The 27,829-nt window shown below is 40.9% G+C and overlaps 1 protein-coding gene across 1 annotated transcript; it reads left to right on the forward strand.

Moving 5' to 3' along the window:
- On the forward strand, positions 1 to 27,447 carry LOC139911932 (uncharacterized). The gene is made up of 10 exons (XM_071899563.2): positions 1 to 287; positions 1,666 to 1,720; positions 5,739 to 5,815; positions 5,936 to 6,070; positions 6,660 to 6,809; positions 10,874 to 10,928; positions 11,257 to 11,437; positions 26,249 to 26,319; positions 26,656 to 27,012; positions 27,103 to 27,447. Exons 1-10 carry the CDS (start codon positions 1 to 3, stop codon positions 27,445 to 27,447), a joined length of 1,713 nt encoding a protein of 570 aa, XP_071755664.1.
- The last annotated feature ends 382 nt before the right edge of the window (positions 27,448 to 27,829 follow it).

The raw sequence follows: 27,829 nt of genomic DNA on the forward strand, positions 1-27,829 counted from the left end.
ATGAGCTCGGAAAAGCCGAACTTTCTCTCGCAGCCCGTCGTGAAGAACATTTTCATGTACCGAAACGGCGACCCTTACTACGAGGCTCGCCGGTTAGTGATTAACCAAAAGAGGGTGTGCAATTTCGAGACGCTGCTGAGGGAGGTGACCGGCGGCGTGCAGCCGTCGTTTGGAGCGGTGAGGAACATCTACACGCCGAGAGGAGGCCACAAGGTGGACTGTCTGGAGAGCCTGCAGAGCGGGGAGCAGTACGTCGCTGCCGGGAGGGAGAAGTTCAAGAAACTGGAGTAAGAGTAAACGTTTTATTTAATAGTTTTCACTTAAAATGTTTGCTTCAATGTGTACTCTACTGAACATGCCAGTGTGCGTTAATAGCTTCGTAAGACTGGTCTATTAAATGGGCAAGGCAGCGGTGAGTGACGAGTTCATTAAACCAACTATCACTTCAAAAGCTCTAAATGTTAGCTTACAGTTTGCCCTCAGGAGGGTTTGCCTGTAAACTGTTTCGAAGTCATCATAGGACTTCGCTGTACACACTATAACTCTTTTACAAGTTAATTAATCTGCCAACAAGTTAATTAATCTGCCAACAGGCTACAAAAAAAGGCAAATGAGCGTCAGACCTGTTCATTGAGTCATGGTCTAGAGTCACAGCACCCAGGCCTAAAAATAGGTAGACTTACAGGTAATGCGATTTGTGCAGCAAGCTATTAATAACATACAGCGGTGAATTAGTATATGAGTGGGAAGGTGTTCTGGCAACAGGTGGGTATGTTGTCACCCTGCCTTCCAATATAGGTAACTGGTGTGGGTGGCGGTTATTTTAAAAATCCAGAGAAACAGGTGGGTAGACTACTGTATACCCCCCTCCACTATGCTACTGATAGAATGTATTATAGTCACCAGCTGTTTGGTCCTACCAATGCATGCTTAATGCAGGGTTGTGGGACTTCTACAATGGCTTCAAAACACCTAAATGAAATAATGGGGGCTCTGAGGGGCTAGGGTCCAAGTCCAGGTCTGAGTCATGTGCAGGGTGTGGGGGTGTGTGTGTGTGTGGGGGCGGTCAGGAGTTATGACTGGCTGGCACCGGGGTCTCTGATGTTGTTGAACATCAATAATGTTATGCATAGTCTAAGCCTAGCTATCTTAATACTGAATCACTTTGTTTGATATTCCCCTTTGGTTGACTGGTGCTTAAATAACAGCTACACCTATTCATGAAATATCCTTTTAACTTCACGTTGTGTTTGAAATAAAATAAAATATAAAGTGTGCAAAACAAGAGCTTATGGTTGCTTTGATGATAGTAGATTGTCCTGGCCTGAGACCACATAAGCTGAAATGTCTTTCTTGACCTGAACCTAACATCTATCGGTCATAGATATTAGATTTGTGTGCCTCCAGGTTTCAGACTTGAAGTTATGGCAATACATTGTCATTAAAAGGGTTAAAAATGTATCAGTAATAAAATTGAGGATATGGTCAAGAACACACAAAAGCAGGGACAAAACAGGAAAATGGTAATCTTCTACTAGGAATGAATGGGTTGTGTGTCAATAAAGTCACATCCATATTAAATAGCTTTGTAATAGAATTGAGTTTGAAGTCAGACTGTTGTGCATGGTTAACTTTACATCACTTTTCATTACATTGTGCTTGTAGTTACCTACAGATTGGCTCCAGAAAGAAGAGGATGATGCAGACTCTTCCAATGCAGGTAAGTCAGCAAGTCAGTAGTCACTCACTCACTCACTCACTCACTCACTCACTCACTCACTCACTCACTCACTCATTCACTCATTCAGTCAGTCAGTCAGTCACTCGCTCACTCACTCACTCACTCATTCACTCACTCACACACTCACTCATTCACTCACTCACTCACGCACTCACTCATTCACTCACTCACGCACTCACTCACTTACTCTCTCACACACACATGTAGCCACAGATACATTGGAGAAAGTCCTCATGGTGCACTTATTCTCAGTTTCCAGCTTCTTGAATAAGCTTTCCTAAGGTTTAGTAGTAAGTAATATTGCTTCTGCTAGTTCTCCTCTATTCACGCTGTATGGCTGCTTCTTTGAGAAAGATCGACTAATCAATCATAGACACTTAAGTAGCCATCAAAGAAGTCTGCATGAGTTACTGATGTTCTGTTCCTCTACCCTGGAAAGTAATTGTTTGAATTGCTTTTATTTTACTGCATAGCTTTTATTTTATTTTCAGCAGTTAAAGAAACGATTTAACAGCCACTTGAGAGACAAGTTTTCCATTACAATATCCCTACTCAACCCTACTTTGCAACATTTGAAACTGCCACTAGATGCAAGATACATGAGGATTTAGGAGCTTTTAGAATACCTTATACCCTTTTTCGTGGCTGCTAAACCTCTGCACTCCTTCCCCCGCCTGCGGTGAGTAGAGGTTTTTAGAAAGATCATTTAAGCGAGGTGTAATGTTTAGTCGTTCCCCTCTATTGTTGTCTGTGAAGAATCACTTTGTTGTCGTCTCAGTGGCCATGCATTATTAATTCATGGATCATAATCATCCCTCCTTGAATGCATCTTTAATCACCAGCTACAAAGTCACAGCCAAAACGAGAGCGGCTTAAAGTCACGTAGCCCACAGGCTTGTCTATTTTGAAAGTCAACTACAGGTCCTCTTTTCAGATGAGAGGCGACTTTTAACCTTTTTTGAGTTATATCATTTAATTTTCTAAGGGGAAGGCACAGATATGTATATTAGCACACAATATACCAAATCTAGGTGAAACAATAGTCAGTACACTTTGAATACTTGAAAAAAACATAAGGAACATTGTCCATTGTTGTCCATTGTTGAGGCTGTTTTACTGTAAGCGTCATACAAGATTAATCAACCTTTTGAAATCATATTCACATCATATGCAGGTCTGAAATATACCTCCAAAATTCTGGGTCTCTTTTTAGAATAGAGATTTTAAGACATTCATAAATCATGAGCATTATTATTACATTCTGGACATGACACATCACAAATCCTGAGGCGTGACGTCAAGGTATACTGCGTTATGTGAATATGCTTCACAAGTCCTTTTTAAGCAGACAAGTTCTACGACACAAAAGACCATGTAACTGATCTCCCGCCTTGATGAATGAGACCTTAACCGTTCACTGACCTTTAAAGGATGACATTCGCGTCATACTTTTTTTGATTTATGTCTGCCTTAGAAAAACTCTTGTAAACCTTGGAAGTTCGAGTTTTATGACATCGGTGACCTGCATAAAGCCTACAAATCCAAAAGGTCATTTGTCCCCTCTAAGAAAAGCTGGTTGATATTGACATTCTATTTACTTGTGTAATGTATTATCAACAGTTAAACTTTGTCCTAGGTTTATTAGGCATTTTTCACAGATTGTCAAATTATCACTGTTAATAAATTACTATTGAAAAAATGGCAAAAAGTTAGGGGTTCGAGGTTTCTGCAAAAAATCCAACAACATGTTAATCATGCAAAAAGGGAACCAATAATTTCTCAATGTGTTCTTCTTCTTTTGTCTCCCCATCCCCTAACAAGCAGCATATTCACCACAGATAACCCTGAGGTTTTGTTTTTACTGTTGTGATTAACTGGCAAGCATTAAAAGAGCCAATCTAGTTTAGGAGGGCCCTGCTTTCCCTCTCACTCCCCTCCTTAAACCTGGCTGATTGTGTAGATTGGAGGTTCCACTCTACAGCAGAACTCCTCTTAGCTCGCTGGATGGTTGGCAAGTTTGGTTGTTTCATGTTGTCCTGATTGCTTTAGAAAGAAACAGAACTGGTTTGCCCATGGCTTATACTCAGAGCCCACCCGCTAATGATTGTCCTTGCTTCACAGTAATGGTGGCTTTTTTGTTTTATGCTAGATCCTGCTCCTTCTGTGTTTGATTGGATGTACTTGAGAGGCTGCACTTCAAGCAGGTTTGAATAGACAGTGATGTTAGTCTAATAACAATGGAGCATTTATGAGAGATCAAAAATGGTCATAGGGATTTCCACCACTAACGAAGATGTAGTGCCCAGGTGTATAATAACAAAACCATAACAAAATCATTACGTTAGGAATGATTAGCACTGGCTTTGCCCTATAGGAGATGAGTGGACCAAAACCAAGCCAGGAATGGCACCCCCTGCAATTACAGAGTAACCATATTTCAAGTAGTTTGCGTATACACTTGTTTCTATACTCCATAGTTTTGAAATATTGTGTTAATGGTTTTCCTAATTTATGGGATAATATACAGTAGAGTGAGTGGAAGGAATAATTGAGGAGGGAGAGTGTTACATTCAAACGCATGACATTGAAAGTACATGGTATTCGCCTACACCTGTGGAGCCTCTTTCCTTCTGCCTCATATGAGAGGAGGGGTATAATGGGACCTGTTATTGGTCTGATCATTAGGCTTGTATAAGCTATAGGCTATTGCATGTCAGCCTTAGCAGCACCATTAGCAGAGTGGAATCAGTAAGAGGGCATCTAAAATGAGCCATGTGGCATGAGTCAATACAACAAGAGTGCCAATACTCTAATAACTGTCCAAAAAAAATAAAAAACAGAATCAAATAAAAAACAAAATCCACTGGACTTAAAATGAAGAGTTGAAGACATTTCACCACTCATCTGTCATCCATCTCCAACTCTTCATTTTAAGTCCAGTGGATTTTGTTTTTTTGTTGTTTTTTTGGACATCTTACTACCTGGATGACTGAGATGAATCTACACAGACATACTCTAATAACGCTTTAGAGGCAGACCCATCCCTTGTCTTATTACTGTAATTTCTGCTTTTAAACTTGTTAAATTCAACAGGTTAATATAAAGATAGAAGAAGTGCCCTTGCATTATTTTATCACTGAAACTCGCAAGAGACCAGAAATGATGTACATTAGGGTATATTTATTTGTGATGATCCACTATGCTATCCACATTGATTTTTTTCAAGGTGTTTACCTCCTCCTCTTTTGTAGGAAGCATGATCTATGTCTGTGACCTCAAATTATTACCCATGCGTCTTGTTTCTATAATCTTGTTACTGTTGTAACTCAGGTTATGTCCCACGCCTTCTTTTTTTCTATAAAGTTCTTTTCGTACTGTTGCTAGGGTGCATTATAGACCCCAGAAGACTTTTAATATACCTCCTCCCTTATCTCTTTCTCTCCCAGGATCAACGTCTTTATAGTCACAGTGGGTTCCCAGGTGTTATGAGACACAACAGGCAGTGCTCTCTCTCTCTCTCTGCAACCTCATAACCCCATAGGATTACAGAGGGCTCATTCTCTAGTTCGTTATCGCCATAGAGATGAGAGACGGAATCTGTCAGCTTGGACAATAGTTTATTCTCCTTCTCTTTAGGGAAAAAAAAAAGGTTTTTCTTTGATGTCACACAATCTCAACAGAATGTGTTTATGTCTTTATTGAATTTTCCACATATCCTCATATGTCGTGATACCAAAACAAATTACAAAACAATATATTCAACTTTTTTTTTTAATACATACTGTATGAACAAACACATTCAGCCAAACACAGCTTGGTCAGTCTGTACATGTTTTGTGCTGTTGAGACACCTGTCACAATAACTATCACTATCCCAAATGAATGTATGTTGAATGGAAACGTGCAAAAAGTCAGGCACATGAATGATTTTTGAGCAACTGTATGTCACATGCACTCCTTGTAAGTACCTCTTTCTTGTTGTTCCATCTTTTCCCAGATTAGACCATTGCCCCAGAGTCGAATTGTTGTGTCAGCTAGATTCCTGAAACCCCTCAAGGAGCCATGTCCAATATTGTAAGTTCAAATCCAGTGTCACACCCTGCCCTCCTGCACACCTCAACCATTGTACATTGCAACCTCATACTAAGTGTAATAAGTGTTTTCCTTCAACCCTTATATGTTTTCCTTCCCTAGTGTGGTAGCGAATGGCGATGTGTTGAACCCAGCGTTGAGGCTGTTGATCCACCAGAGGATGCTCGGCCAGTTTGACAGAATACTGGAGATGATCACTGAGAAGATGGGCTTGAGAGTCCTGGGGGGTGTACGGAGGTATGATTGAAAAATGGAGCGATATGTACGTGCATTTGCTTTTTTTATGTCCCACCACCACGGTATATGGCATGCCAGACATTATGTTTACAGTAATTGGTGGTGTCTGTCTGCCTGTCTGTGTGTAGACATATTTTTGTGAACTCCAGAACAATACATGATAGAAACTTTATACTGACACCACAGGTTCCCGCTATAGAGTAGGTGATCTGATTAGATTCTGGAGCACCTTGTGGCATAAATGTGCATATTAATGAAGGAAAACAATATTTTCTTAAAATGACTATAACTCTTGAATGCTTTAAGATACAGAGTTCATATCAATACCACCCCTGTGCTATGTGAATACAAGTATGTTGACAGAAATATATATTTAATGGATTAATTTGCTTAATTAATAATCTCATTAGCATAACTGTTTATGTTTAACATGTTATGGTAATTATGGCGGGACATTAGGCAGCGCAAGTGCCTCTTGTTTTGACCAATTAACACATTTTAGCACAAACACATGATAGAAAAACAAAGTAGTGGGGGAATTTGTGTGTGTGTGTGTGTGTGTGTGTGTGTGTGTGTGTGTTCATTGTAGCCTCTACACCTATGAAGGCCACCAGATGACTGAGGGGAAGCAGCTGGAGAGCGGCCAGCTGTACGTGGCTGTGGGCAGAGAGAAGTTTAAGAAGCTGCCCTACAGTGACCTCCTCTTCACCAAGCCCAGAGGAATGAGGAGGGTCACTGGGTAGGTACCACAGTGTTTCCCCTAGAATTTTTTTCAGGCCTGGTGGTACGCACCGAAAAAACCCTAAACAGACGAGGCGCGCGGGATGGCATATTGGCGTGGTCGGCTTCGGTCAGATGGCGCAGCAGGCGGTCTGCAATTTATATTTGCGTTCAAATTTTTGTTCGCTCGGTATATTCAAGACTTAAAACAAAGTGATCACAAGGAGAGGATGACTTAATAAGCTGCATTTATTGCATAAAAATAAGCTGTGTAACCTATGACCTTTGCAAAACATTAGCACATCATGAACACAGTGTGCATGATTCATTGCTGCACTTTATCTTCCTTGGCTTGGAGAAAAATTTCACCATGGCATCATGATATGGAAATTTTGCCACAGGAAGCCCATTTATTGAAATCTTCATGCAGGCCCCCAAGTGCTCTCCTTGCAGCCTGTCAAGAGTCAAAACCTCCCACAATGGACCCATGAAATTATCAAACATGTCATGAACCCAGGAAAACCTGTGTAACAATTGAAACCAGCAACCATAGACAAAATGAATATTCTTTAAACAAAATCACCACACACACACAAGGAGTCTGATATTGTCCACCATTTGTATTAGAATATTCTTTAGTTCAAGACAGTTAAAGAAAAGAGTCCAAAGCTCAACAAAAAAGTAATTCCACTCCAGAATTTACTTATGACCAAAAATAAAATAGATGCAAGTTCCTTTAGAATACAAAAATAAATATTCACAAGTAATCCCCAAAATAATTCCACTTCCCAAAATAAACCAGCTTTGATGAAAGCTCCGGCCCAACCCGGAGTTACCTCAAGTCTAGGTCACCTCACTTTATTCAGCCAGCACGGAGTTGAGAGGCCGGTGCAGCTGAAAAGACGGTGCTTTTAGCGGCGATGCGGATGGCGTGTAATCCCGTTTTTCCCTCGGAACTGGAGGATGTCGGCTTCGTAGGCGATCGCGGACTTAACCCCAGCGCAAGGGGCGCTGACACTGCGGGGCGGACCCTGCCTCTTCCCTGTGGTGAGTCGCCATCTTAGGCTACATTCAGACTGCAGGCAGAAGTGGCCCAAATCCGTGAACAGCACAAATCACATGGAATCTGATCTTTTCAATTCTGATTTGGGCCACTTTCATATGTGGTCCTAAATCAGATACAGGTCTGATTTTTTGCAATACGACCTCAGTCTGAACAGTCATATCGGAATTCATGCGTCTTTTACGTCACTCTAGATCGACATTCGTCACAATTCTGCGCTGGCGGGAGTCACTCGGTGAATACAAACATGGAAGACAGCCGCGATGGAGGTAGTCAGTGGAGGGACAGTGAGGTGTTAGACCTCTTAAGTATTTGGGGTGAAATTTTGGACGAAATCTGTTTCAGTGAAGCTATTCACGTCACGATCCCACCACTCCTGGCTCCGACTCCACATCCACACACACCTCCGTACAGAAGTAGCAGCCATTGCTCCACAAAAAGGCATAATTAAAAATTTGTCTCTCTTTCTCCTCATCCTCGTCCTCGTTGTCATCTGCTCACGAATTTGCTGGCTTCCACTGCACATCAACTTATAAATGAAACCGTAAACGCTGACTTCAGTGGCCTCCATGTTTACTTCCGTACGACAGCGTGCTGCATGTGACGTCTTTGTTATTGTTCTTTTGCGCATGCAGGTCAGTTCAGGACCGTGACCAGTTCACACTGGAATCTGATATTGGCCACATTTAAAAAATAATGTGAACAGCCAAACAAAAAAATCGGATCTGAGCAATAAATCCGAATTGAGCACTAAGACTTGCAGTGTGAACGTAGCCTTAGCTTTTGGCTACGCCATAGTTACTTGGAAGGGAGTGGGTTGGACGGGAACAGGAGAGGTGAATGCCGGCTATCGATTGGGTGAATAAGTGGGTGTGTAAAACGGTGCTTCAAAACCAAAATAAAAGTTTTTATTGAAATTGCAGATCGCCACAGCTCGCTCGCGTCACATTCAGTTAGGACACGGTGTGATAGCAGTGGCACGCATCGCGTCAAGAGTTTCCCAGGCAACGACACAGAAGTTGACTCACGTTTCGGAGCAGTGCCGCACAGAGGCTCCCAATCACAAATGATTATTGATTTCCGAATGAATGGATATTTGGCGTTATTTTTGGCATTAAAAAAAATATTTTTTTGGCCTGGCGGGGGCTCTTGTTGGCCTGGCGGCCCGCCAGGCCTGTACAATTATAGGGGAAACACTGTACCATGTAGTGTAAAGACTGACAGCTTCACAGTATAGTATAGTATGTTGGAAGTAGGGATGGGACGATATATCGAAATTCAATATATTGCAATACAAAAATGTGACAATACGTATCGTGGGGCAGAAATAAATCGTGATATTAGCTCCATTTTATTCTGCTGTAGTAATCACAAATGAGACGCTTGACCATCACAATTTCACAAGCTCTCCATCCAAATTATATTAATTGCACTTTGGAATGACATTTTTAAATTGTTTACATTCTAGCAAGCCAGTGCCATTGCTAGAATGATTTGTGGCTCAGAAATAAACAGAATTCTGCACAGTCAGACTTTGTTGTCACTGAACTTTAATTTATTCGTGTTGTGGTTGTATCGAATTGTGAACCCCATATCGAATCGTATTGTGAGATAAGCATATCATCCCATCCCTAGTTGGAAGACATCATAGGCTGGTCGCATATATGCACATACACACACCATTACTAAAGATAATCAATGCAATAATCATAGGTTGAGCTTTAATAGCTTCAGAATTTTGTATTTCTTCTCTTGTTACCTACGCTCATATCTATCCTTCAGTACAGATATATACAAGAAAACCTTGAAATTGTGCAAATTGATAAAGAAGTTAAAAATTGAAAATAATAGTCATGATCATATCTTCATACACATTGAATGAATTACTTAAACAATTAATTCATAATCAAATTATCCAAGAACATGACCATGCATAAACATTACAAGTAACATTTAGTGTCCTGCTGTATGAAAGAGTTGTGGAAATAAAAAAACAGAACACTATGGCTACCAAGGATGGTTCTTGGAAACCATGTTTAGTTTGTGTTTGTATGTGTTGCTGTGCAGCACTTAATTACTCCTCCAGGGTTAATATTTCCTCTCTAGTTAGAAAGCTACAGCCCTTAGCACCAAAATTATTTTGTAAAAGGGGGAGGATTTGCGGCATATGAATAAAAGTCCCATGCACAATTTACATAAAGGTATGCACACATTTTCAGAATTCAAAACGTTGCTAAAATTGCACAATTCAAAAAGTTTCCTGCATATCCCATTGGCTGTAAGATAGATAGAAGCATAATTATGTTATCAGTAATCATGACAGTGCAGCTGTTGAAGCCTCACATTTATAATGTGCCCTTGCAGTTTTTCATTCTCAGATGCACTTCAGTTCTATACTGTAGAAAAAGTATTCCATTGCTAATTTAAAGGAATAGTTCACCCAGAAATGAAAATTCTGTCATCATCTACTCACCCTCATGTCAAATGAAACACAGGTGAAATTTGTTAGTCCATATAACACACAGGGAGGTTGCCAGCACAACTCCGTAGCAGCCTTCTCCAAAACAACTGAAGTCAATGGGGACCAGTTCTTTAGAGTTCCAAAACAAAAACAGCCAAACAATCACACTGTGAATAGAAAGACCTATACACCATTATTTGTTGCTAATCAATCAGCTGTAGTTAAGATTTGCACTAAATTATGGTGTAAATATAGGTCTTTTTGGAACTCTGAAGAACTGGTCCCCACTGCCTTCAGTTGTTTTGGAGAAGGCTGCTATGGAGTTGTGCTGGCAACCTCCCTGTGTGTTATATGGACAAACTTCACCTGTGTTTCAACTGGCAAGAGGGTGAGTAGATGATGACAGAATTTTCATTTTTGGGTATTATTCCTTTAAGATGTTCAGCAATCTGTGTTGTCAGTCAATTAGTCATTGCAGCACATTCCTTAAGACACTACTGTATTATGTATATATAATGTAATGTATGCAAAATTCAGTTTTTCTGTTTTGTCTTTTCAGAACAAAAGCCTCCTCTCTACCGCCCATTTACAGATTCTCAAAGCAAAATGGAAATGTAAGAACATTATATGCCTTTTGTATCAATTCAGTCTCTGTTTTCCTTTTCTAAATTGCATGCACATTATACACTGACTGTACAAAATATTAGGGATACTTAACCTTTTCCTGAAGTACATTGATTCATTATCCTTCCCTTAAATTCCTTTATTAAATATATACCAGTCACAAAGGAGAAGATGTAGATAAAGAGAAGCAGACGAGTTAGAGAAGGATTTTTAAGGCAATTGAGATGTGGATTGCGCAAAAGGGTCTGCAACTCAATATTAGGAAGATGGTCCTAATAGTTTGTACATACTGTGTATGTTTCCCTCCATTTCCACCAGAGTAAGTCCATGGTACGGTGCAGTGACAGCGGAGGAGACTCCAAGACTTCTCCTCCAGCCCACAGTGGTAACAACAAGGAACACCTGTCCTCCATCGTCAGAGAGATCTCTCAGGCCAGACTCATCTCCCTCAGGAAGAAGAGGAGTGGACTGAGCATGTCCCTCGGCGTCTCTGACAATGGTAGGCAGGAATGAATGCAATGGGATGGAAAGGAATGGGATGAAATGTGGTGATACCTAAGACCTAACATCCGTACAAGCTTCCTGTTGTCTGAAGATGAAGTCCGATAGTAAGGCTGTGGTTTTGGAGCATCATCATCACCTTAGATTCAAGGGTGTGAAAGTAGATACTGAGTATGTTTCTTGGTGTAATGTCAGCCTTACTGCACACCTTATTCTTCAATCAAACTGCCAGTTCAATTCAGTTCAACATTACTTTTTCCCAGATGGGAGATTTGTTGTACAGACAGGTAAAACATCAGTCAGCATAAAAAAAACAGAGACAACACAGTGACATCACTGAACCTTACCCAAAGAGACAGCTTGGCTAGAAAACTGATCACAGTGGAATGGAGTGTGAGAATTTAGTAGGATAACCTTTTGTTAGAGGATTGGGTCCAGTATGGGTGATTCACCTCTGGAGCTAGAGTGAAAACAGGGTTTTGTGCTTGTAATTAACCTCAGAGAGAGAACCTTACACCAGCTGAATGTCCATTTAATGAAGCTTGCCTGAATGTCACTTCATTAGAAACTTGAAAAAGGTTACAATAATCATAACCTTTTAGGCATAAAGGCCTTTATTAAGCACTGACTTCTCAAAACAATGGTTTAAAAGGTGAAGAAATCTTTTTCACCTTTATTTCCACTTAACAGTTACACATTCCCATCGCTTATGAGGTGATATCTTTGAAATCTCAATAGAAGTAAATACCATTCTTGTGAACATAAGCCCCTGTAATTTAAATAATTGCTGTCACCTTGGAGCCTGGATATGTGCTTTGTTTTAACCGAAGCATAATAGCTGCAATGGACTAAGCTGTATGAGAGCAACTTAGGAAGGTGTTCCTGATGTTATGAACACTCCAATTCCAATTTTAAGCAGGTGTGACCTTCTCTCCTTCAGGCAGTATTGTATCAACATATTGACTAACTGACACTGAATTGTATGTGAAAGTACATCTGTGAAAAAACACTTAAAAACAGTGACAGAGTAATGGCTCTTTGGTGTAACAAAGCTGTATATACGCTTGATCCCAAATTCTTTCTGAAAACTCAGACCCGGCAGCTTTCAGTCTCCACCAGCGATGTAGTGGTAAGGTGGCTAAACCATGACCTCCAGTTAGTGTCATCATAAAGCAAACAACCAATATAAAGAGAAATCTATTCCATTTTCAGAAAAGCAATGGGCAATAAATAAGATTCTTACTGCCCCATAGCACAAAATGACCATAATATATCTGCAGGGTGTTGATAGGGTTGTTATAGGGTGTTGACAGGGTTGCTCAATATCAATGACTCAACGATTACTACACCAGGTGCTCAGATTTCTGGCTCACTTCAAAACTCACTGTCCATCCCGTACTCTGTTTTGTAACAAAAGCTCCCCACCCCCTACTCGTATTTTCGACTGCTCAACGATGGAGGACGGTGCTATGAGCGAGCCAAAAAAACAAATGACAAAACAGTATTGTATTTCTTTTGGATCTCTGCTTTAATTAGCCTGCTTACTCCTCTCCTTTCCCTATCCTCATATAACTTGATATTACTTACTATGATCTGACTTCAAATTGATATCATAAATATTTATGTCAACCTAAAAAGGTCGGTAAACTCTATTTTGCAATAAAACGGTGTGTAATTAGTTTACCCTCTGCGTCATCCCTGTTCCCATCTCCTCATGCAGCTCTTTGCCTTACAAAGGGATGTGATGGTGATATAGGAGCATGCGGACTCACCTTTTTAAAATGTAAAAATGGTTACACAGGTTAACAGTAATCTGCAACATATTGTATTTTGACAGTCAGCTTCCCAACCCTATCTGCTACACTGAGACCAAGAGTAACATTTATCCGCCTAATAGGCCATTGTAGCTGCCCCGTATTATCTCCTTTGAACCCAACCATTCATCTTCACCATTTGTTGTCCATGTATGTCTATGTGCATTGCTATCTGTGTGTGTGTAAGAGGGAGAGAGTTTGTGTGTATATATGTGTGTGTGTGCGTGTGTGTTTGTGAAAGCATGTTCCAGTGCATATGTCTGTGTCCAGGCGTGTGTGTGTGTGTCTCCATGCATGCGTGTGTGCTTGCATGTGCTTGTGCCCTCCATCTGTGCGGGAGATATGTGCCGTGTACATTAAACATTCCTTTTTAAAGAGACATCCCACAACAATGGCACAATATCATATAGTAAGTCCTTGCAATGTATTGCAACGTATTTCCTGATCTTTCTTGAATTTTCAGAAAGTGAGAACCCTAATGTGTGGTGAAAATACCGCTTTAAGATCATCACGAAAAACCAAAGAATTGACGGGATGACAGGATGACAGTGTGAAGACAACTTTAAAAAAATAACCTTGTCAAGACATTTTGAGTGAAATCTCCCTTTGATATGGGGGATGATGTAATGCCTGGCCTCATAAAGCTTATGTAACCTGCTGCATTCTCAAATGGCCACTTAGTGGCACTGTTGCTCTGCAGGAAATATTGGAAATAGTCTAGTCTAGTATGATAACACTCTGGTAAGACACTGTTACATGAAACACATTACATCATCTTCTGGGCTTTTGATAAATCTAGAATGATGTCCTGCAGAAACTCCATACCTCCAAACTCCAAACCTCCAATTTAGCTTTGTTTTTGTGCTAATTGGCAGCTGACATTGTCCTCCACATGTGGGAAATGTTTCATTTTCATTTCATTTTCATTTTCATGCCTTGCATTGTACGATGTAAAATGAGAGTGCCAACGGCAACTTACATACAACATATTTTTCTCAATTTTTGAAAAGTTTACTCTTAAAGAAATACTGAGTTCCTGCAGATATGTGGTGATGCTGTAGCTCCCACTGCAGCATGAACCAGATTACGTCATCCCGTGGCTCATGATAGATGTAGCCTGTTTTCTTCTCTGGCAGCAGAGATGACAGCAGAAGCCCAAAGCAGCGTGGAGAATTGTGTCTGTGGTTCAGGGGAGCTGGCATTTTGCATCAAACGAGGGAAAGGATGTGTGTGTGTGTGTGTGTGTGTGCGCGTACACTTCAGAGCTTATTTGTGACATCTAATGTCACCTCAAAATCCTCTGTACATTAGATTGTGTGGCTTGTCATATTACAGGCATAGAGAACCAGGTTGCATTATTGGTCCCCTTGGGTGACATTGACCATAGATTAAATTAACAGACAGACGGATCAGACAACAAGATCAGGCATTTGACAAGATTGTTTGAATGGATTAGAGAGCATATCAAATACTCTGCCACCCTTCACCATTTGACCTGGAAAGCCTGCTGCCAAATATAGTCACTTGTACAATGAACATGCTCTTGCTTAGTAGCTAGGGTGCAGTGCAAGTAATGCAGTAACTGCACGACAATATGGGTCACAGTGATGGTCTAACAGTCAAGAGTGGAGTTTGAGTCTTTCTCTGTCTCTGTCCATGGTGCTGAACAGCCTGTATGCGAGCAGCCAGCTGGAGTTTGAGGCAAGCAGATTCTTTTTTAATGCTGGGGGAAGAGTTGCCTAGCAGATAGGCCGTGGTTTCCCAAAGGCATCTTTATTTCTTTTTTTTCACTGCCTTCCCAAAAGCAAATCGATGCCAAAATTATATTTGTTCATTTGGCTTCTCAAAAGCAAACAAGTGCTGAAATTATAGTTGCCCATTTGGCTTCCCAAAAGCAAATTAGCGCTGTGCCCATTAGCTTTCCAAATGCAAATAAGTTTTGTGCTGTGATCATATTTGTCCAGTTGAGCTTCCCAGTAGCAACTTAGAGTCAATATCATCTCTGTTTAGTGATTTACAATGGCACATAGATGATTTTGGTGTTAGTTTCCCTTTGAGGAATCCTGGCTGGGTCTGAGGTAAGCACATCCCATTCTAAGGAAGACAGCCAAAAAAGTTGGCTGACTGGCAGTGGCTATGGAAAGAACGCAGCATGAAACCCATACTTTAGATCTCTGGTGTGCTGGAACATTGGAACGAAAACAAAAGATCTTTATAAAGGTGTCATATCGTTATAAAGGTATTTCAGAGAGAGGGAGGGGGGGGCAGAGGGAAAGAGAGATCTACAGTCAGAGAGGCGTAGAGACAAACAGGCAGATGAGAGACAGAGGAGAGAGAGGAAGAAGAAAAGAAAATGAGACAGAGTGACCTTGTAACCTGAGATTCTGCCTCTGTTCTGCGCTGACTGTGTTGTGACAGGGAGGTCTGTGTGTGTGTGTGTGTGTGTGTCTGTCTGTGTATGTGCCAGTGCCCATTATTCACTGTCCATCGGCTGCGGGGATCCAGACTGAGCGTAACTCAAGCAATACAGCTGTTTCTTTGTGGTGTATCGTAAAGCTTCTGACATTTCTGCTTCATTAGATTGTGCGCAGCGGTGAGTGGCAGCAAAGGCAGGAGAGAGGCAAGGCAGCAAAGGTCATGAAGTGAATTCAAACCTCATACGTGACAAGGACATTTGCCTTAGCCTACTTAGCCAACAGGACACCCTGCCTGGTGTATTCTGTACTCTTAATGGTTATGTTTTTACACACAAGTGCTGAATATTGAAGCACAGAATCGAAATGATGCTCTTTGGAAACAAGTAAATCCCTTTCTCCTTTCTCTCTGTTATGTTTGGTCCAGCTTGGCCCTAGTGGCTCTGAGTAATTTAAAAATACATATTCCTTTTCAGTTTGTACATAACCACCGATTCTTGCTGACCTCAAAATAGAAATAGGACTGTTCTTGTCTATCTCAGTGTGCTCATTCTTAAAAGGCCCTAGTGAGCAGTTCTTTTTCATGTCTCCCTTAAGAAGAGAGAAGAGGAGACGAGATGAAGAGAGCAGAGGGAATAGGGGGAAAAGAGATGAATAAAAAGAGAAAAGAGGAGAGGATGGGGTCGACAGGTGTAGAGAAAAAGAGGACATAACGAGAGGAGAGGATGAAAGAGAAGGGAAGAGAAGAGGGGGTAAAAAGAGAGGCCAAATTGAGAATAGAGGAGAGGAGATGAGGGAGGAGAGGGTATGAAAAAAGGAGAAGAGAAGAAAGGGGAGTAGAGGTGGAATCAAATAGCTTGAATGTGATGAATAGAGCGGTCGAGATGGTGGAGCGCAGGGTGGAAAAAGGTATGGAGGGATTGAAGGGTAGAGGGATGGGTGGGGTCTGGATAATTGCCTTTCATTTGGATAATCACTCCACACAGAGTCATCAAAGCAGCGCTTTACTTGCCTTGGCTCCTTGCTGGGGCCAAATTGCTGCTCTGAAAATCAACCAAAAGAGCCCGATACTCCAAGAGAGAAATGGACATGGACAGAGAGAGAGAGAGAGATGAAGAACGAGAGAGGGAGACAAGACGGTGAGAGAGGGAGAGAAAGATTGGGGGGGGGGGGGGAATTAAGAGAGAGGAAAGTGTGTCTACTGATTATCTGGACTCTGCGCATGCATGCATTAATGAGGAGGCACACTACTGTAGTCCAGCAGGCTTTTTGATTTGCAAAACTGTGCCCAAGCTTGGCAGGACTACTCTGACCATGATTGGTGTCTATCAGAATAAGCCCAATGCCCTCCTTTAGAAATTGGTGAGCATTTAACCACCAACTATCATTTGAATATGACATACAGATGCAGCCAAATGAAATGAATAACACAGCAGGGTCGACTATGGTGCAGATGAGCATGTTGCAGGACCGGTTAGACTGGTTTGAATGATGTTTCTTGAGGCAGGATGAGGCACGATGCAGTAAACACCAATATAGCAAATTGTAGCTTAATGCTTAATTTATACTTTAACAGTAATGGTGGTGGCAGAGAGGGTCCGCAGATGAGGCGTGCACAACTAGAACAATTTAACTACACACTAGGGGCCGCAGACGCCACAGATATGTTCATTGGCTTGTCAGAATAGTAAGGATTCCCTATGAAAACACTACCTCATGTCCCCTCTGCCGCTATATAGATAGACCAATTTGATATTGAGAGGTTAGTAGTTAGTGGAGCAAGTTTGCTGCTACCAACATTTCTATGACCTATGTTCTAGCGAATACAATAAATGTAACTGTGATTTTTTGTCGAAAAATCACCAAAATTCACATGCTAGGGTCAAGCGGCCAAAACCACGGGTGAATTTTGAAGGGAATAAGGAAGTGGCGACAGGCGGCAATTCCTCTATTGTCTGCTAGGGGCTGGCTCCAAAAAGACTCCAAACCCAGCCCAACTCCAGAGGTTATGGTCTCAGTAGCTAATTTCACTTCTTCTAATGTGTGTCCTTATGGTGATTTTCAAAATAATTGTGTCATTAATGGGATATATTGGTTATAAAAAAGGGTTGTTTTCCTAGTGATTAATAGGTTGCCGATTACGGGCCAATATTAGGCGGTGCTGTGACTCTGCACACAACCCTCGGCCTCGCTTTGGCTGCGCTGGGTCAAAAAAATTTAAACATGGCAGAGACCGTAAACCCAATCTCCAGGCTTCAAAACAGCTACAGGCTACAAAATCTAGTCTATGGCTAGGATATGTGAATTTTTTATGCTATGGGAAATCTACTGTAAGCTATGGAATCCTGGCTGCAGTTACAGCAACCTGCAATCCAATGATATGAGAGAAATGATTGTGCTCATTCGCTGACAAAGACTTCAAATCATACAGCAGTTTTGTTACTAGTCAATTTTACAACAGCAAGGCACTGAACACACACACACACACACACACACACACACACTCTGCCTTTTCTGTCACTCTCTCACACGCAAACACATACACTGAACAGTGTCTATATCTCTATAAGGTTCATTGTGCCCTTTCATCACTAAAAGAAGTGGATGGTGTGTTTCAGCTAGACCAAGGTGACTGTCAGTCCTGTCATTAAAACCTCAAGGACGGCCCATATACACTTCACACAACGAACAAAACCTCATGCTCTGAATAGCCCGCTGCCTCCTTTTTATTTACCAGCTTCCCTCTTTCATTGCAGCACGAGCCAATTCAATTTACGCTACATGACAGATCCACGTGACATCCACCACCATTATTTTGCTTTTATAGAAAATCATTTGGAGGCTGACAAGTGTCCCTTTGATTTCAAGTCAAGGAAGTTGATAGCAAAACTCTAATTTCAAGAAATGGAAAAGTTGAAGGTCTTTTTTTAAGCTGAATGCGAGAGAAGTAGAAATTGCTAGTACTGCATATGTGAGCACAAGGAAATCTGTTTTTTATGTGTGTGTGTGTGTGCGTGAGTGCGTGTGCATGTGCGTGTGTGTGTGTGTGTGTGCATGGACCTTTACACATGTACGTTCCAGCCCAACCAACCAGATCAACCTTCTGCCTCCAGTGTCATAAAATGTGATGCTGCCTTGGGGAATTAGTCCTGTTAGCATATGTATCTATAACGCCTGCCAGAGTGAAATACGCTTCAAAACAACGTTGGGAGGCAGGAGACGCGCACACAAAGAGGCTGTGTGTCTTAAACCGTGTGTCTGTCTCCGAGAAGAGAGGCTCAGCGGCAAAGGATGAGAGCAAGATGACGTTTAAAGCTAGTTTTTTTCCTGTCAAGCTCTTAGAGAGAGAGAGGGAGAGAGTGTCTTTGTGATCTGTGTGGTTGTAGTGTGTGTGTGTGTGTGTGTGTGCGCGTGCGTGCGTGCTCGCATGTCACATCTCAGACAACACGGTCGTCCTTCCCTATCGCTCCTTCATTCTTCCATCCCTTTCATCTCCTCCTTTTCAGGGGAGGCAGAAAAAGGTTCTTCATGACCCTTTGATGCAGGATTACTGGATTAAAGTGCAGGGTAGCTATACTAATCTGTCACATTAATCTGTTAACAAGTGTTTCAGCTGTGACATACAACAGCGCCGGCTGTGACATACAAAGTATAGGGTTAGGGCACCGTCTGACACTTTCAACGACACAAATTTCCTTAATGTCTGCCATTTCTAATCTAGCCTGCTTTACACGTTTTTTACTCCTTTTTTTTTGAGGTTGAGCTCACAGAAGCACATCTGAAGTCGTCGAGATAGGAGCCTCAGCATCTAACGGGTTTGTGTCTGACACAACGCTAAAGTGGCTTTGACATACAACATACATGGTTAGGGTAAACATCTGCCAATTGCGGAGATGCAGGTTTTTTACTGGTGTTTCGGAGCGGGGCTTAGGAGGGCATCTGAAGTAGTTGTGTTGCCAGTAGCATCTAAGGTTCTGGTCTGACACTGATGCGTGATCTTAAGTGTAGATGTGTGTATGTGTGTGTGTGTGTTGACTCGCCTGTATATTTTAAGTATTTATGGATTAACAACTGGCTGCTCTATTCCTCAGCCGCAAGCTTTGTGTGGTCCATCACTGTCAGCTGTGATGCAGTAGCTCACACGTATCAAATGCTGTGTATTTCTGCCATTTCGCAGTGTTAGACCAAATGACTCATAGCACAGAGAGCATGATGTACATCATAACATGGACATGTGGTGATTTCAGGGGGGTGACACGAGAGGGGAATGGCATCCCTCTTGGTAACGCAAAAGATGTAAATCATCTTTTAGCTGCATGTAGATTTTAGTTGAAAAGTGAGGAAAGTAATTTCCAGTGCAATGTTGTTTTTTGTCCAATCGACCTACATCAGAACATATGAAGAGTGTCATTCCAAAATGAGATATCCATTATTGAATATTATTGAAGTTACTGGTTGTCAAGGCTTTAAGACCTTTGTATATAAAACAGTTGCATTTTAGGACATGTAATCATCTGTTCTTTGTAGATACTGAGAAATAAAAAAGGTATTAAAGTTTCATTTGAAATGCATACAGGCTAAAGCAATTTGGACTAAAACTCTTACTACAAAGAAGACACTGGACAGTCAGGTTTCAGGCAACGAGAAAAGTGAGAGGGACGCCTTGACTTTTTTTAAAATATTGAGTTGAATCCATGACCTTTATAAATAGTACTCTGCCTGGCCGCCTGTAACATTGTTACACACTTGGTTCCTGCTTTCCTTTGAATGAATTTGAGTGCAATCCAAGGACAGCACTACACTTTGCTACACATAAGCGATGTTTTCCGCACTATTGAGAAAGTTCACTGTGCTCAGTTAATGCGTGCATCCATTCACAGGCACCTTGCCAGCAGATGGCTAGACCATGAGCACAACATGCAGAATGCTATACACTCGGCATATTTGCTATGATAAATTTCATAGTGTTAAAGCATTACTTCCTCCCTACGATGGAAGGAATGGATAAAATACGATGGATAAAAAACAAGGGAATTATCCAAAAATTATCCACACACACACAATAGAGTGGCCTTATCAGTACATTCAAGAAAAATTGTGCTTATGTTTTAGCCCTAACCACAGCTTCCACCAGTCTCAATGTTCTCAACACCCATGACAATTGTTTTGGTGAAAGACCAATTTAGCTTCAGTGAAAATTTTGCCACTAAATTGTAGACACAAATCAATACGTTTGCAAACTTGTGTTTTCAAATGTTGACAGAGAGTGGAGTCATAGACCACCTCAGTATTTATAATTGTTAGGTTTATACCTTCTCCATATGCTCTTCTGCTTTATAAACCCATGAACTACTATCTTCATGAATAATGGTGTGTGTGTGCGTGTGTGTGTATCAGAGAGACAGAGAGAAAGAGAAGCAGATGGACAGACAAAGTCTCCCGTCATCAGTTTTCACACTAACCAGTTGGGTTGGTTTCTCCGTATGTCACATCACTATAAAGTCAATAACAACTGGGCATCTAGCGTAGCTGGCTTGTTGGTGGCCGGCCATACTGTCATTAAATGTTATTACAGAACCCTGGTCAATGACTGGAGTACACTGCTGAGTGGCGACATTTCATAATTACTATTCAGAGTTACTACCCATGTCGTTTTATACCTCATCGTAACTCAGCCATGTGCGGAGTGGGGTAAATCAACTGGGTGTAAATAAGCAATATATGGTGATAAACAGGCGGTGTTTTGACGGCTGATTTAGATACATTATGTGGTAAGTCAAGGCTTTAGTTTTTATTTAACAATGCAGAACTAATCCGCTGAAATTAGAATGGGCTTGTGGAGACCGTGTCAATGATTTTTCCATGCTTCGGTTTATAAAAGTAAATAGCATTGTGCATTAAAGCAGCACTTTGTATTTATTTAGTAGCACAACCTCTGCCTTGCATTGATTCGGAAAGAATCTGGAGTCCAGTCTTGTGCAATTCTCCTTGGTTCTGTCAACCATATGACACCCAAAGCATTTAGAAGAGCACTTCTTTCCAGTATACAGTGTACAATCTTGTCTCTTGGTTCATATCCAGCTGCAAAAAGGATACAATAACAAAATACCCACTGACTTTTGAAGTTACAAGTTTGAATTTGGTTCAGCATTCCTCGCCCTACATTGACTTTTGACATTGACTTTTGGCAAAATAAATAACTTACTATGCCTTTACAGTACGACAGACTGGCAGTGTCAGGTTTAGCATGCTGAGGATGTTAATTGGACGTTATCTCAGAAGAACCTTGCACAGTAAATGCTGGACACAGATATGAAACAGCTATGCTCTTATGATTTTCTCATCATACAACTGCAAGCGGATCAAAGACATTGCTTGCTAGCGGGTGTATTCATATAATAATTTTTTTTTTCCAGATTTTCAGTCTACTTTCTGAACCCAACGTCCCCAGTAATATGGTTTCCCAGTAATATCTCAGCACTAAGAACATCTTTATTCAATTCACTTTCAGACAAATTAAATAAGAGGTTTCCCAGAAGTATCTTGGCACTCAGAACATCTTTATTCTATCCACTTGCAGACCAATGACATGACAGCTCAATGAAACCAGAATACATGGTTTCATCAGATTGTATCACCCGGAACATTAAGGACAGCAGCCTTCTCCAGTCCAGTGTCACCATAGACATCAGCTGTTGAAAGCTACATCTCTCCCCCAGACCTATTCATGGTCCCAGTGTAAAAGAAAGAAAAATGCTTATTCACGGCCTGCTCTGCTAACATTAACTCAAGGATGTTACTGTGCAATATTGTTTTCCCCAGAAATGTTTCTTGGTGATGTGGAAAGGCTTCTGAATCAGTATATTAGAAGAGAATGATGTACATTTCATAAATGATACAGATAAAAGATACAGTATAGTTCCTTTATTCTGGATTTACACTTTTTTTTTGGCAGCAAATGTATTCATTGTCCCATAGCCAACAACAGGAAAGCTTTATTCACATGTTGGTTTATTCTCTAACTCCCTTGAATCGCTGATATTAATCTCATTCATTCACCTTCTGTAGACAAGAAAAGACTGGCATAAATCCCATTCATAATCCAATATCAGAGATGAAGATTGTGCCGTAGATACACGTTTGCTCACATGATCCCATTACTTTCTACAGTGTGAAACAGAATGTGAATCTACAGTGAATACAGGAGAGAAATGTGCTGTGGCAGTTTGTTGACAGTATGGCGCGGGTTCAGGGTTCAGTGGAACACCAGCGCACCACAGGGGGTTGTTTCTGCTCTAATATGTGTTGTTTTATTAATTTAGTTGATTAATTTAAGCCATGCATATTTAATGGAATAGTATTTACATCCCGTTACCTGGTGTAAACTGCACAATCCAGTCTCCCAGCGTGTGTGGGGTTACTAAAGGAATTGGACAAGCACATCAAATGGAAAAGCAGATCAAAGCAGCGCGATGCATTATTACTGTATGGAGCTGAGGTGTAGAGATGGAGATCAGAAGTCCCAATTTTTTTTACAAGCCAACATTGTTGATCTGCTCCCAAATGATAAAATCCAGCATCACTGGTGCAGAATAGGTGTGTGTGTTTGTGTGTAAAGAGAGAGAGAGAGAGAGAGAGGGTTGTTGTAGTTCAGTCGCTGCTATCACTTTCTCAAAGAGAACTGAAAAATAAACAAGTTGTATTTTATTACATTTCTCCGGAACAACAGTCATTTATAACTCCACCCTTCATAAGAATGGCAGCGTGAGCCATTTATATGAGTAATTACATCCACTTACAATTGCTTCCATTTTTTTTTTTTTTACTCCACACTGACTGATGAGGTCTAGCATTATTTCTGAAATGTGTGTGCGCTCTGTATGTGTGTGTGTGTGTGTGTGTGTGTGTGTGTGTGTGTGCATGTGTAAGTGAAAGAATGTGTGTGTGTATGTTTTTCCGTGGATGGAGGTGTGTGTACAAGTGTGTGTGTGAGAGTGAGAGAAAAAGTGTGGGTGACAAACAGACAGACAGAGACACACACACACACACACACACACATACACCAAACTCTCCAGCCATTTCCAATGCCAGCACCCAAATCTACTGGATTTAATTAAGAGGAAGAAGAGAGAGATTCTAAATATTGTATTTAATTTGATTTAGCATTTTCATGAGCTCGGGCCTCATCCTCAAATCACGTTAAGATGTTTAGAGTCGCGGCGGCTCATCCACTGCTTACTGCTTACACTCCAGTCGTTTGGCCCGCGCTGTTAATGAATGCAGGAGATTTCCATAAAATATTCTTAAAGAAGTCCATTATTATTACCATAACGGTTCATCTCCCCCCACAGCTAAACTTCAATCAGTTTTGCATTTGAAATGCATTAAATGACTCCATAAACTCTTCTAATCTCAACGCGCGCAATATTTCTTCTTTAACTGGTGTGAGTAGAAAGGGAAACTAATATTAAAGACATTAATTACACTGTTCAGCTTTTTTTTCTTTCTTTTTTTTCACTCTTCTGCCTCTCATGTATGATTGGAAAATTCAGTCTCATCCAGTGTTTAAAAACAAGTGTGTAATTATGTTGTTTATCAGAGCGTTCAGTTGTATTCCTCTTATGATGCTTAGGGTTAATTACTCCAAGGCCTTTGATTCACTTGTGCACGTGAAAACTGAAAACCCTGTATTCATTTTGCACTCCAACAAACCTGCTTTGCTGCGTTGATTGCTTCAATTGAAACGAGTGTGCAGCTCGTATTGAGTCTTCCTATAAACACGGGGATCCATAGCATCACTTGTAAACTTACTCAAGCAGGGGTTCATACAGTAAATGGCACAGAGGCTGACAGATGTTTCCTCTGGGGATGTGAGATTTTGTCTTGTAGCACAAACTGAGTTTGTGGGCTATTATTAAGGCTCATCTCAATTATTTATGCATTTTTTATTCCGCCGTCTTACATAGTAGTGACTTGTAACTTGTAGCTTGTAGCTTCAAACATGCATGTACAGAAATGTACATGTGCAGGCGAGGTAAAAACTTCACCGAGGTTATGCTAAGTTATAATCATTGAAAGTTCATTTTAAGTAGATACAATAATGAAAGTACAATTCCTGATTTGTATTTCCATAATAGTGTCTAGTAAACTAGTACAAAAGATATCAATAAATCATATAAATCTCCAGGATATAAGCGATCAAATGTACAACTGAGAGCATTAGCAGCTGTCAGAAATCAAAACCTCTTTAATTTTAAATACATTCAAAAAGGGAGATGAATCTGCTAAATAAGAAAATTTGGTGAGGACCTAAAGAAATCTGTAGTCACTTCAGAAGGACTGAATGATGTTTGTGTGTGAGTGATGATTATGACAGTAATGATGAAGGTGATGAGAATGGTAATGATGATGACAGAGGTGATAATGGTGATGAAGGTGATGGTCAGCATGATGATGAACAGCAAAATATTGATTTTTTTTGATGTGGCATTTATAGTTCTGGATCTTGTCTTTACCTTCGACTTCCATGCTGTGCTCTTTCCCCTATGAGCCTGTAAAATGTTTACTGGCTCTCCCTGGTCCACTTCCATTGTCTGGGGAAGTTGTTTACTTGTATGAAGCAGTGTGAGTGTGTTTTACTTTCACCACCAGGTGTCACTGTTGCACTGTGTCTGTTCAAGCGTCATAGCTGCTGGATAAAATCCAGACAGCATATCTTCAAAAAGTCAGTTACTAGAGAATGAATAAAAGCAACCGTATTTATAGGATGGATTTTATGGATTTCTGAAATTATATTGTGGATTTTGATTGGGATGTTCAGGTTTTAGGATCCTGAAAAGTAGTCAGCACAGAAAGAACTGTGCAACCTTTAAAATTACATTAGAAAATGAAAAACAAAATTAGGGTTTTTACATAACATATGACATCATATTCATCTGTATTTACCAGTAACACAAGTAGGCTATTCTATTATAAGAGTTGTTGTTCTTTTTTACATTTTTACATGAAGTACTAAATCATACACAGTACTGTGACAGGTTTCATTCTGCTTCACTTGATGAGCCTCATCAAGACAGAATGTCACACATTGCGATGAAATGCAGAGGCAATATCTTTGGTGTTATCTAAGAGTCACTCCTTTCATTCCCTTTCCTTCACTTTTGTCTGATGTTGGCCTAGACAAGTCTGTTTAGACCTGTATCAAGTCAATATCTAAACACAACACCATCAGTGGACACCTATCATTCACCTCCCTTCACCTTTATCTTATGTTGGCCTAAACAAGCCCTACCAAGACACAGTATCACACGCTGAGATGAAACACATGGAATTCTATATACAATAACACCACAGGGAAACACCTTTTACATCCATTTTTTCACCTTAAAGAAGCGACAATCTTGCTCTAACATCAGCCCCCCTACAGGTGAAAATGCAGACATCCACATTACGTAAAGACGCTAGTTCTGTTTCCCTGTTCTGTAATGTAAACGAAACGCAATAACGCTGCACCGTGACACATTTCATTCCTCTTCATTTGCATTTACTGTAGGAATTATTTTGTTTCCTCTCTGTTTCCAGATGACCAGGAATCAAAGACGGATGATGGAAACTCTGAGGACAAAACCCTGCAAGACCAGCCATCTGAAGAGGTATAGACATACTGTATTGTATACAGCATTCTTTGGCACAGCAGGCACACATCCATGATGTTGAGGGTTCAGGTCCAGTTTACCTAATGTGTCACCTGTCATTCCTTCCCTCTCTCCCTTAACTTTGTCCTGTAAGTCTCCTCTATATATGCTGATTGGTAAAACCAAAATACAATTTAAAACAAAACTCTCTATGCCCCAACATTTGTAAATGCTCATAAACGCTTCCAAACTCTCTTAGGCAACTATAGGCCATAGGTGCTACATAATAATTCTAAACAATCCAATTATATGCTTGTTAGAGCCATAAATTGTTTCTGTGGTATTGTGTTACAGAAACCTGCAGCAGAAGATACTAAAGCCACAGAGGGGAGTGATGAAAAGGCAGGAGAGAAGGAGGAAGCTGCTGCTGAAAACACCTCTACCAGCGAAGAAGAGAAGAAGGAAAACCAGGAGCCAAATAATGAATCAGAAGAAGGAGCAGCAGCAGGACCTGACTTGGTGAATGGAGGAGGGGAGGAGGAGGTAAAAGAAGAAGTAAAGGAGGAGGTGATTGAGGAGACTAAAGAGGAAGTTAAGAAAGAGGAGCAAGGGCCTAGCAATAACACTGATGAGACCCAGAGCACAAAAGAGAAAGAGGATGGCAACCGTACACCTCCTCCTAAAGATGGAAAAGTGGAGCAAGGCAAAAATGTAGGAAAAGAGGAGGAGGACAAAGAGAGTGGAAAGGGGGAGAGAGGCAGCGAAGAGCTAGTCAATGGTGTAGACTCAGGGGGGGAACAGAAGGAGGAAGAAGAGGAAAACAATGATGGACCAGGTGAGACCGAGTCAGATAGCAAGACAAAAGAGAGCGATAACAGCGACAGCGGTGGTAGCAACAGTAACCAGGAAGAAGACAAGACCAAAACAAAAGAGGGGGCCACCGAGGGGTCAGGAGAGGAGGGGAGCAAGAGGAAGGAAGAGATCGATGGGGAGGACGATGGGGAGGAGAGTGAAGTGGAGGAAGAGGGAAATTCAGCTAGTACCAAAGATGCCAAAGCAAATGGAGAGAAAGGGGAGGGTGATGAGGACGGAAAGAATGATAATAAAACAGATGATAAAAGCAGCAAAGATGGAGAGGGAAAGTGAAAAAAGGGGGAGTTACAGTGAGAATGAGCACAAGAAAGAGAAGAGCTGAAAATAGCAAGCAATCCTTGCAATACCATATAAAATTAAGGTGGCAGGGCGAATTCATAGAAAGCAAAGCAAGGCTTGACTATAATCAACGATGACACATTAAAGCAATATTTTACTAGATGGCCTTGTAGATTCTACACTGCAATAGAAAGCGGTTCCACAGTGACGAGCAGGTAATAGAGGCTTTGAAAGACTGGATGCAAAACGATGTTGTCAAGTGGAAAACACCATCAGCAATTTCAGGTACCGCTCAGATGTTTTGAAAGATGATTCACGACAACCATGTCCGAAGCATAATATTATAATCTCACCTTTAATTAAGATTTAAGCTCTT

This window comes from Centroberyx gerrardi, chromosome 12, assembly GCF_048128805.1.
Source record: "Centroberyx gerrardi isolate f3 chromosome 12, fCenGer3.hap1.cur.20231027, whole genome shotgun sequence".
In the NCBI taxonomy this organism is placed as follows: Eukaryota; Metazoa; Chordata; class Actinopteri; order Beryciformes; family Berycidae; genus Centroberyx; species Centroberyx gerrardi.

Bases quoted from the DNA above. Each gene is read 5' to 3' on its own strand.
- LOC139911932 (XM_071899563.2), top strand. From the start codon at position 1: ATGAGCTCGGAAAAGCCGAACTTTCTCTCGCAGCCCGTCGTGAAGAAC. The intron at 288-1,665 runs GTAAGAGTAAAC...TTGTGCTTGTAG, and splicing joins GAGAAGTTCAAGAAACTGGA to TTACCTACAGATTGGCTCCA. The intron at 6,810-10,873 runs GTAGGTACCACA...TTGTCTTTTCAG, and splicing joins GGAATGAGGAGGGTCACTGG to AACAAAAGCCTCCTCTCTAC.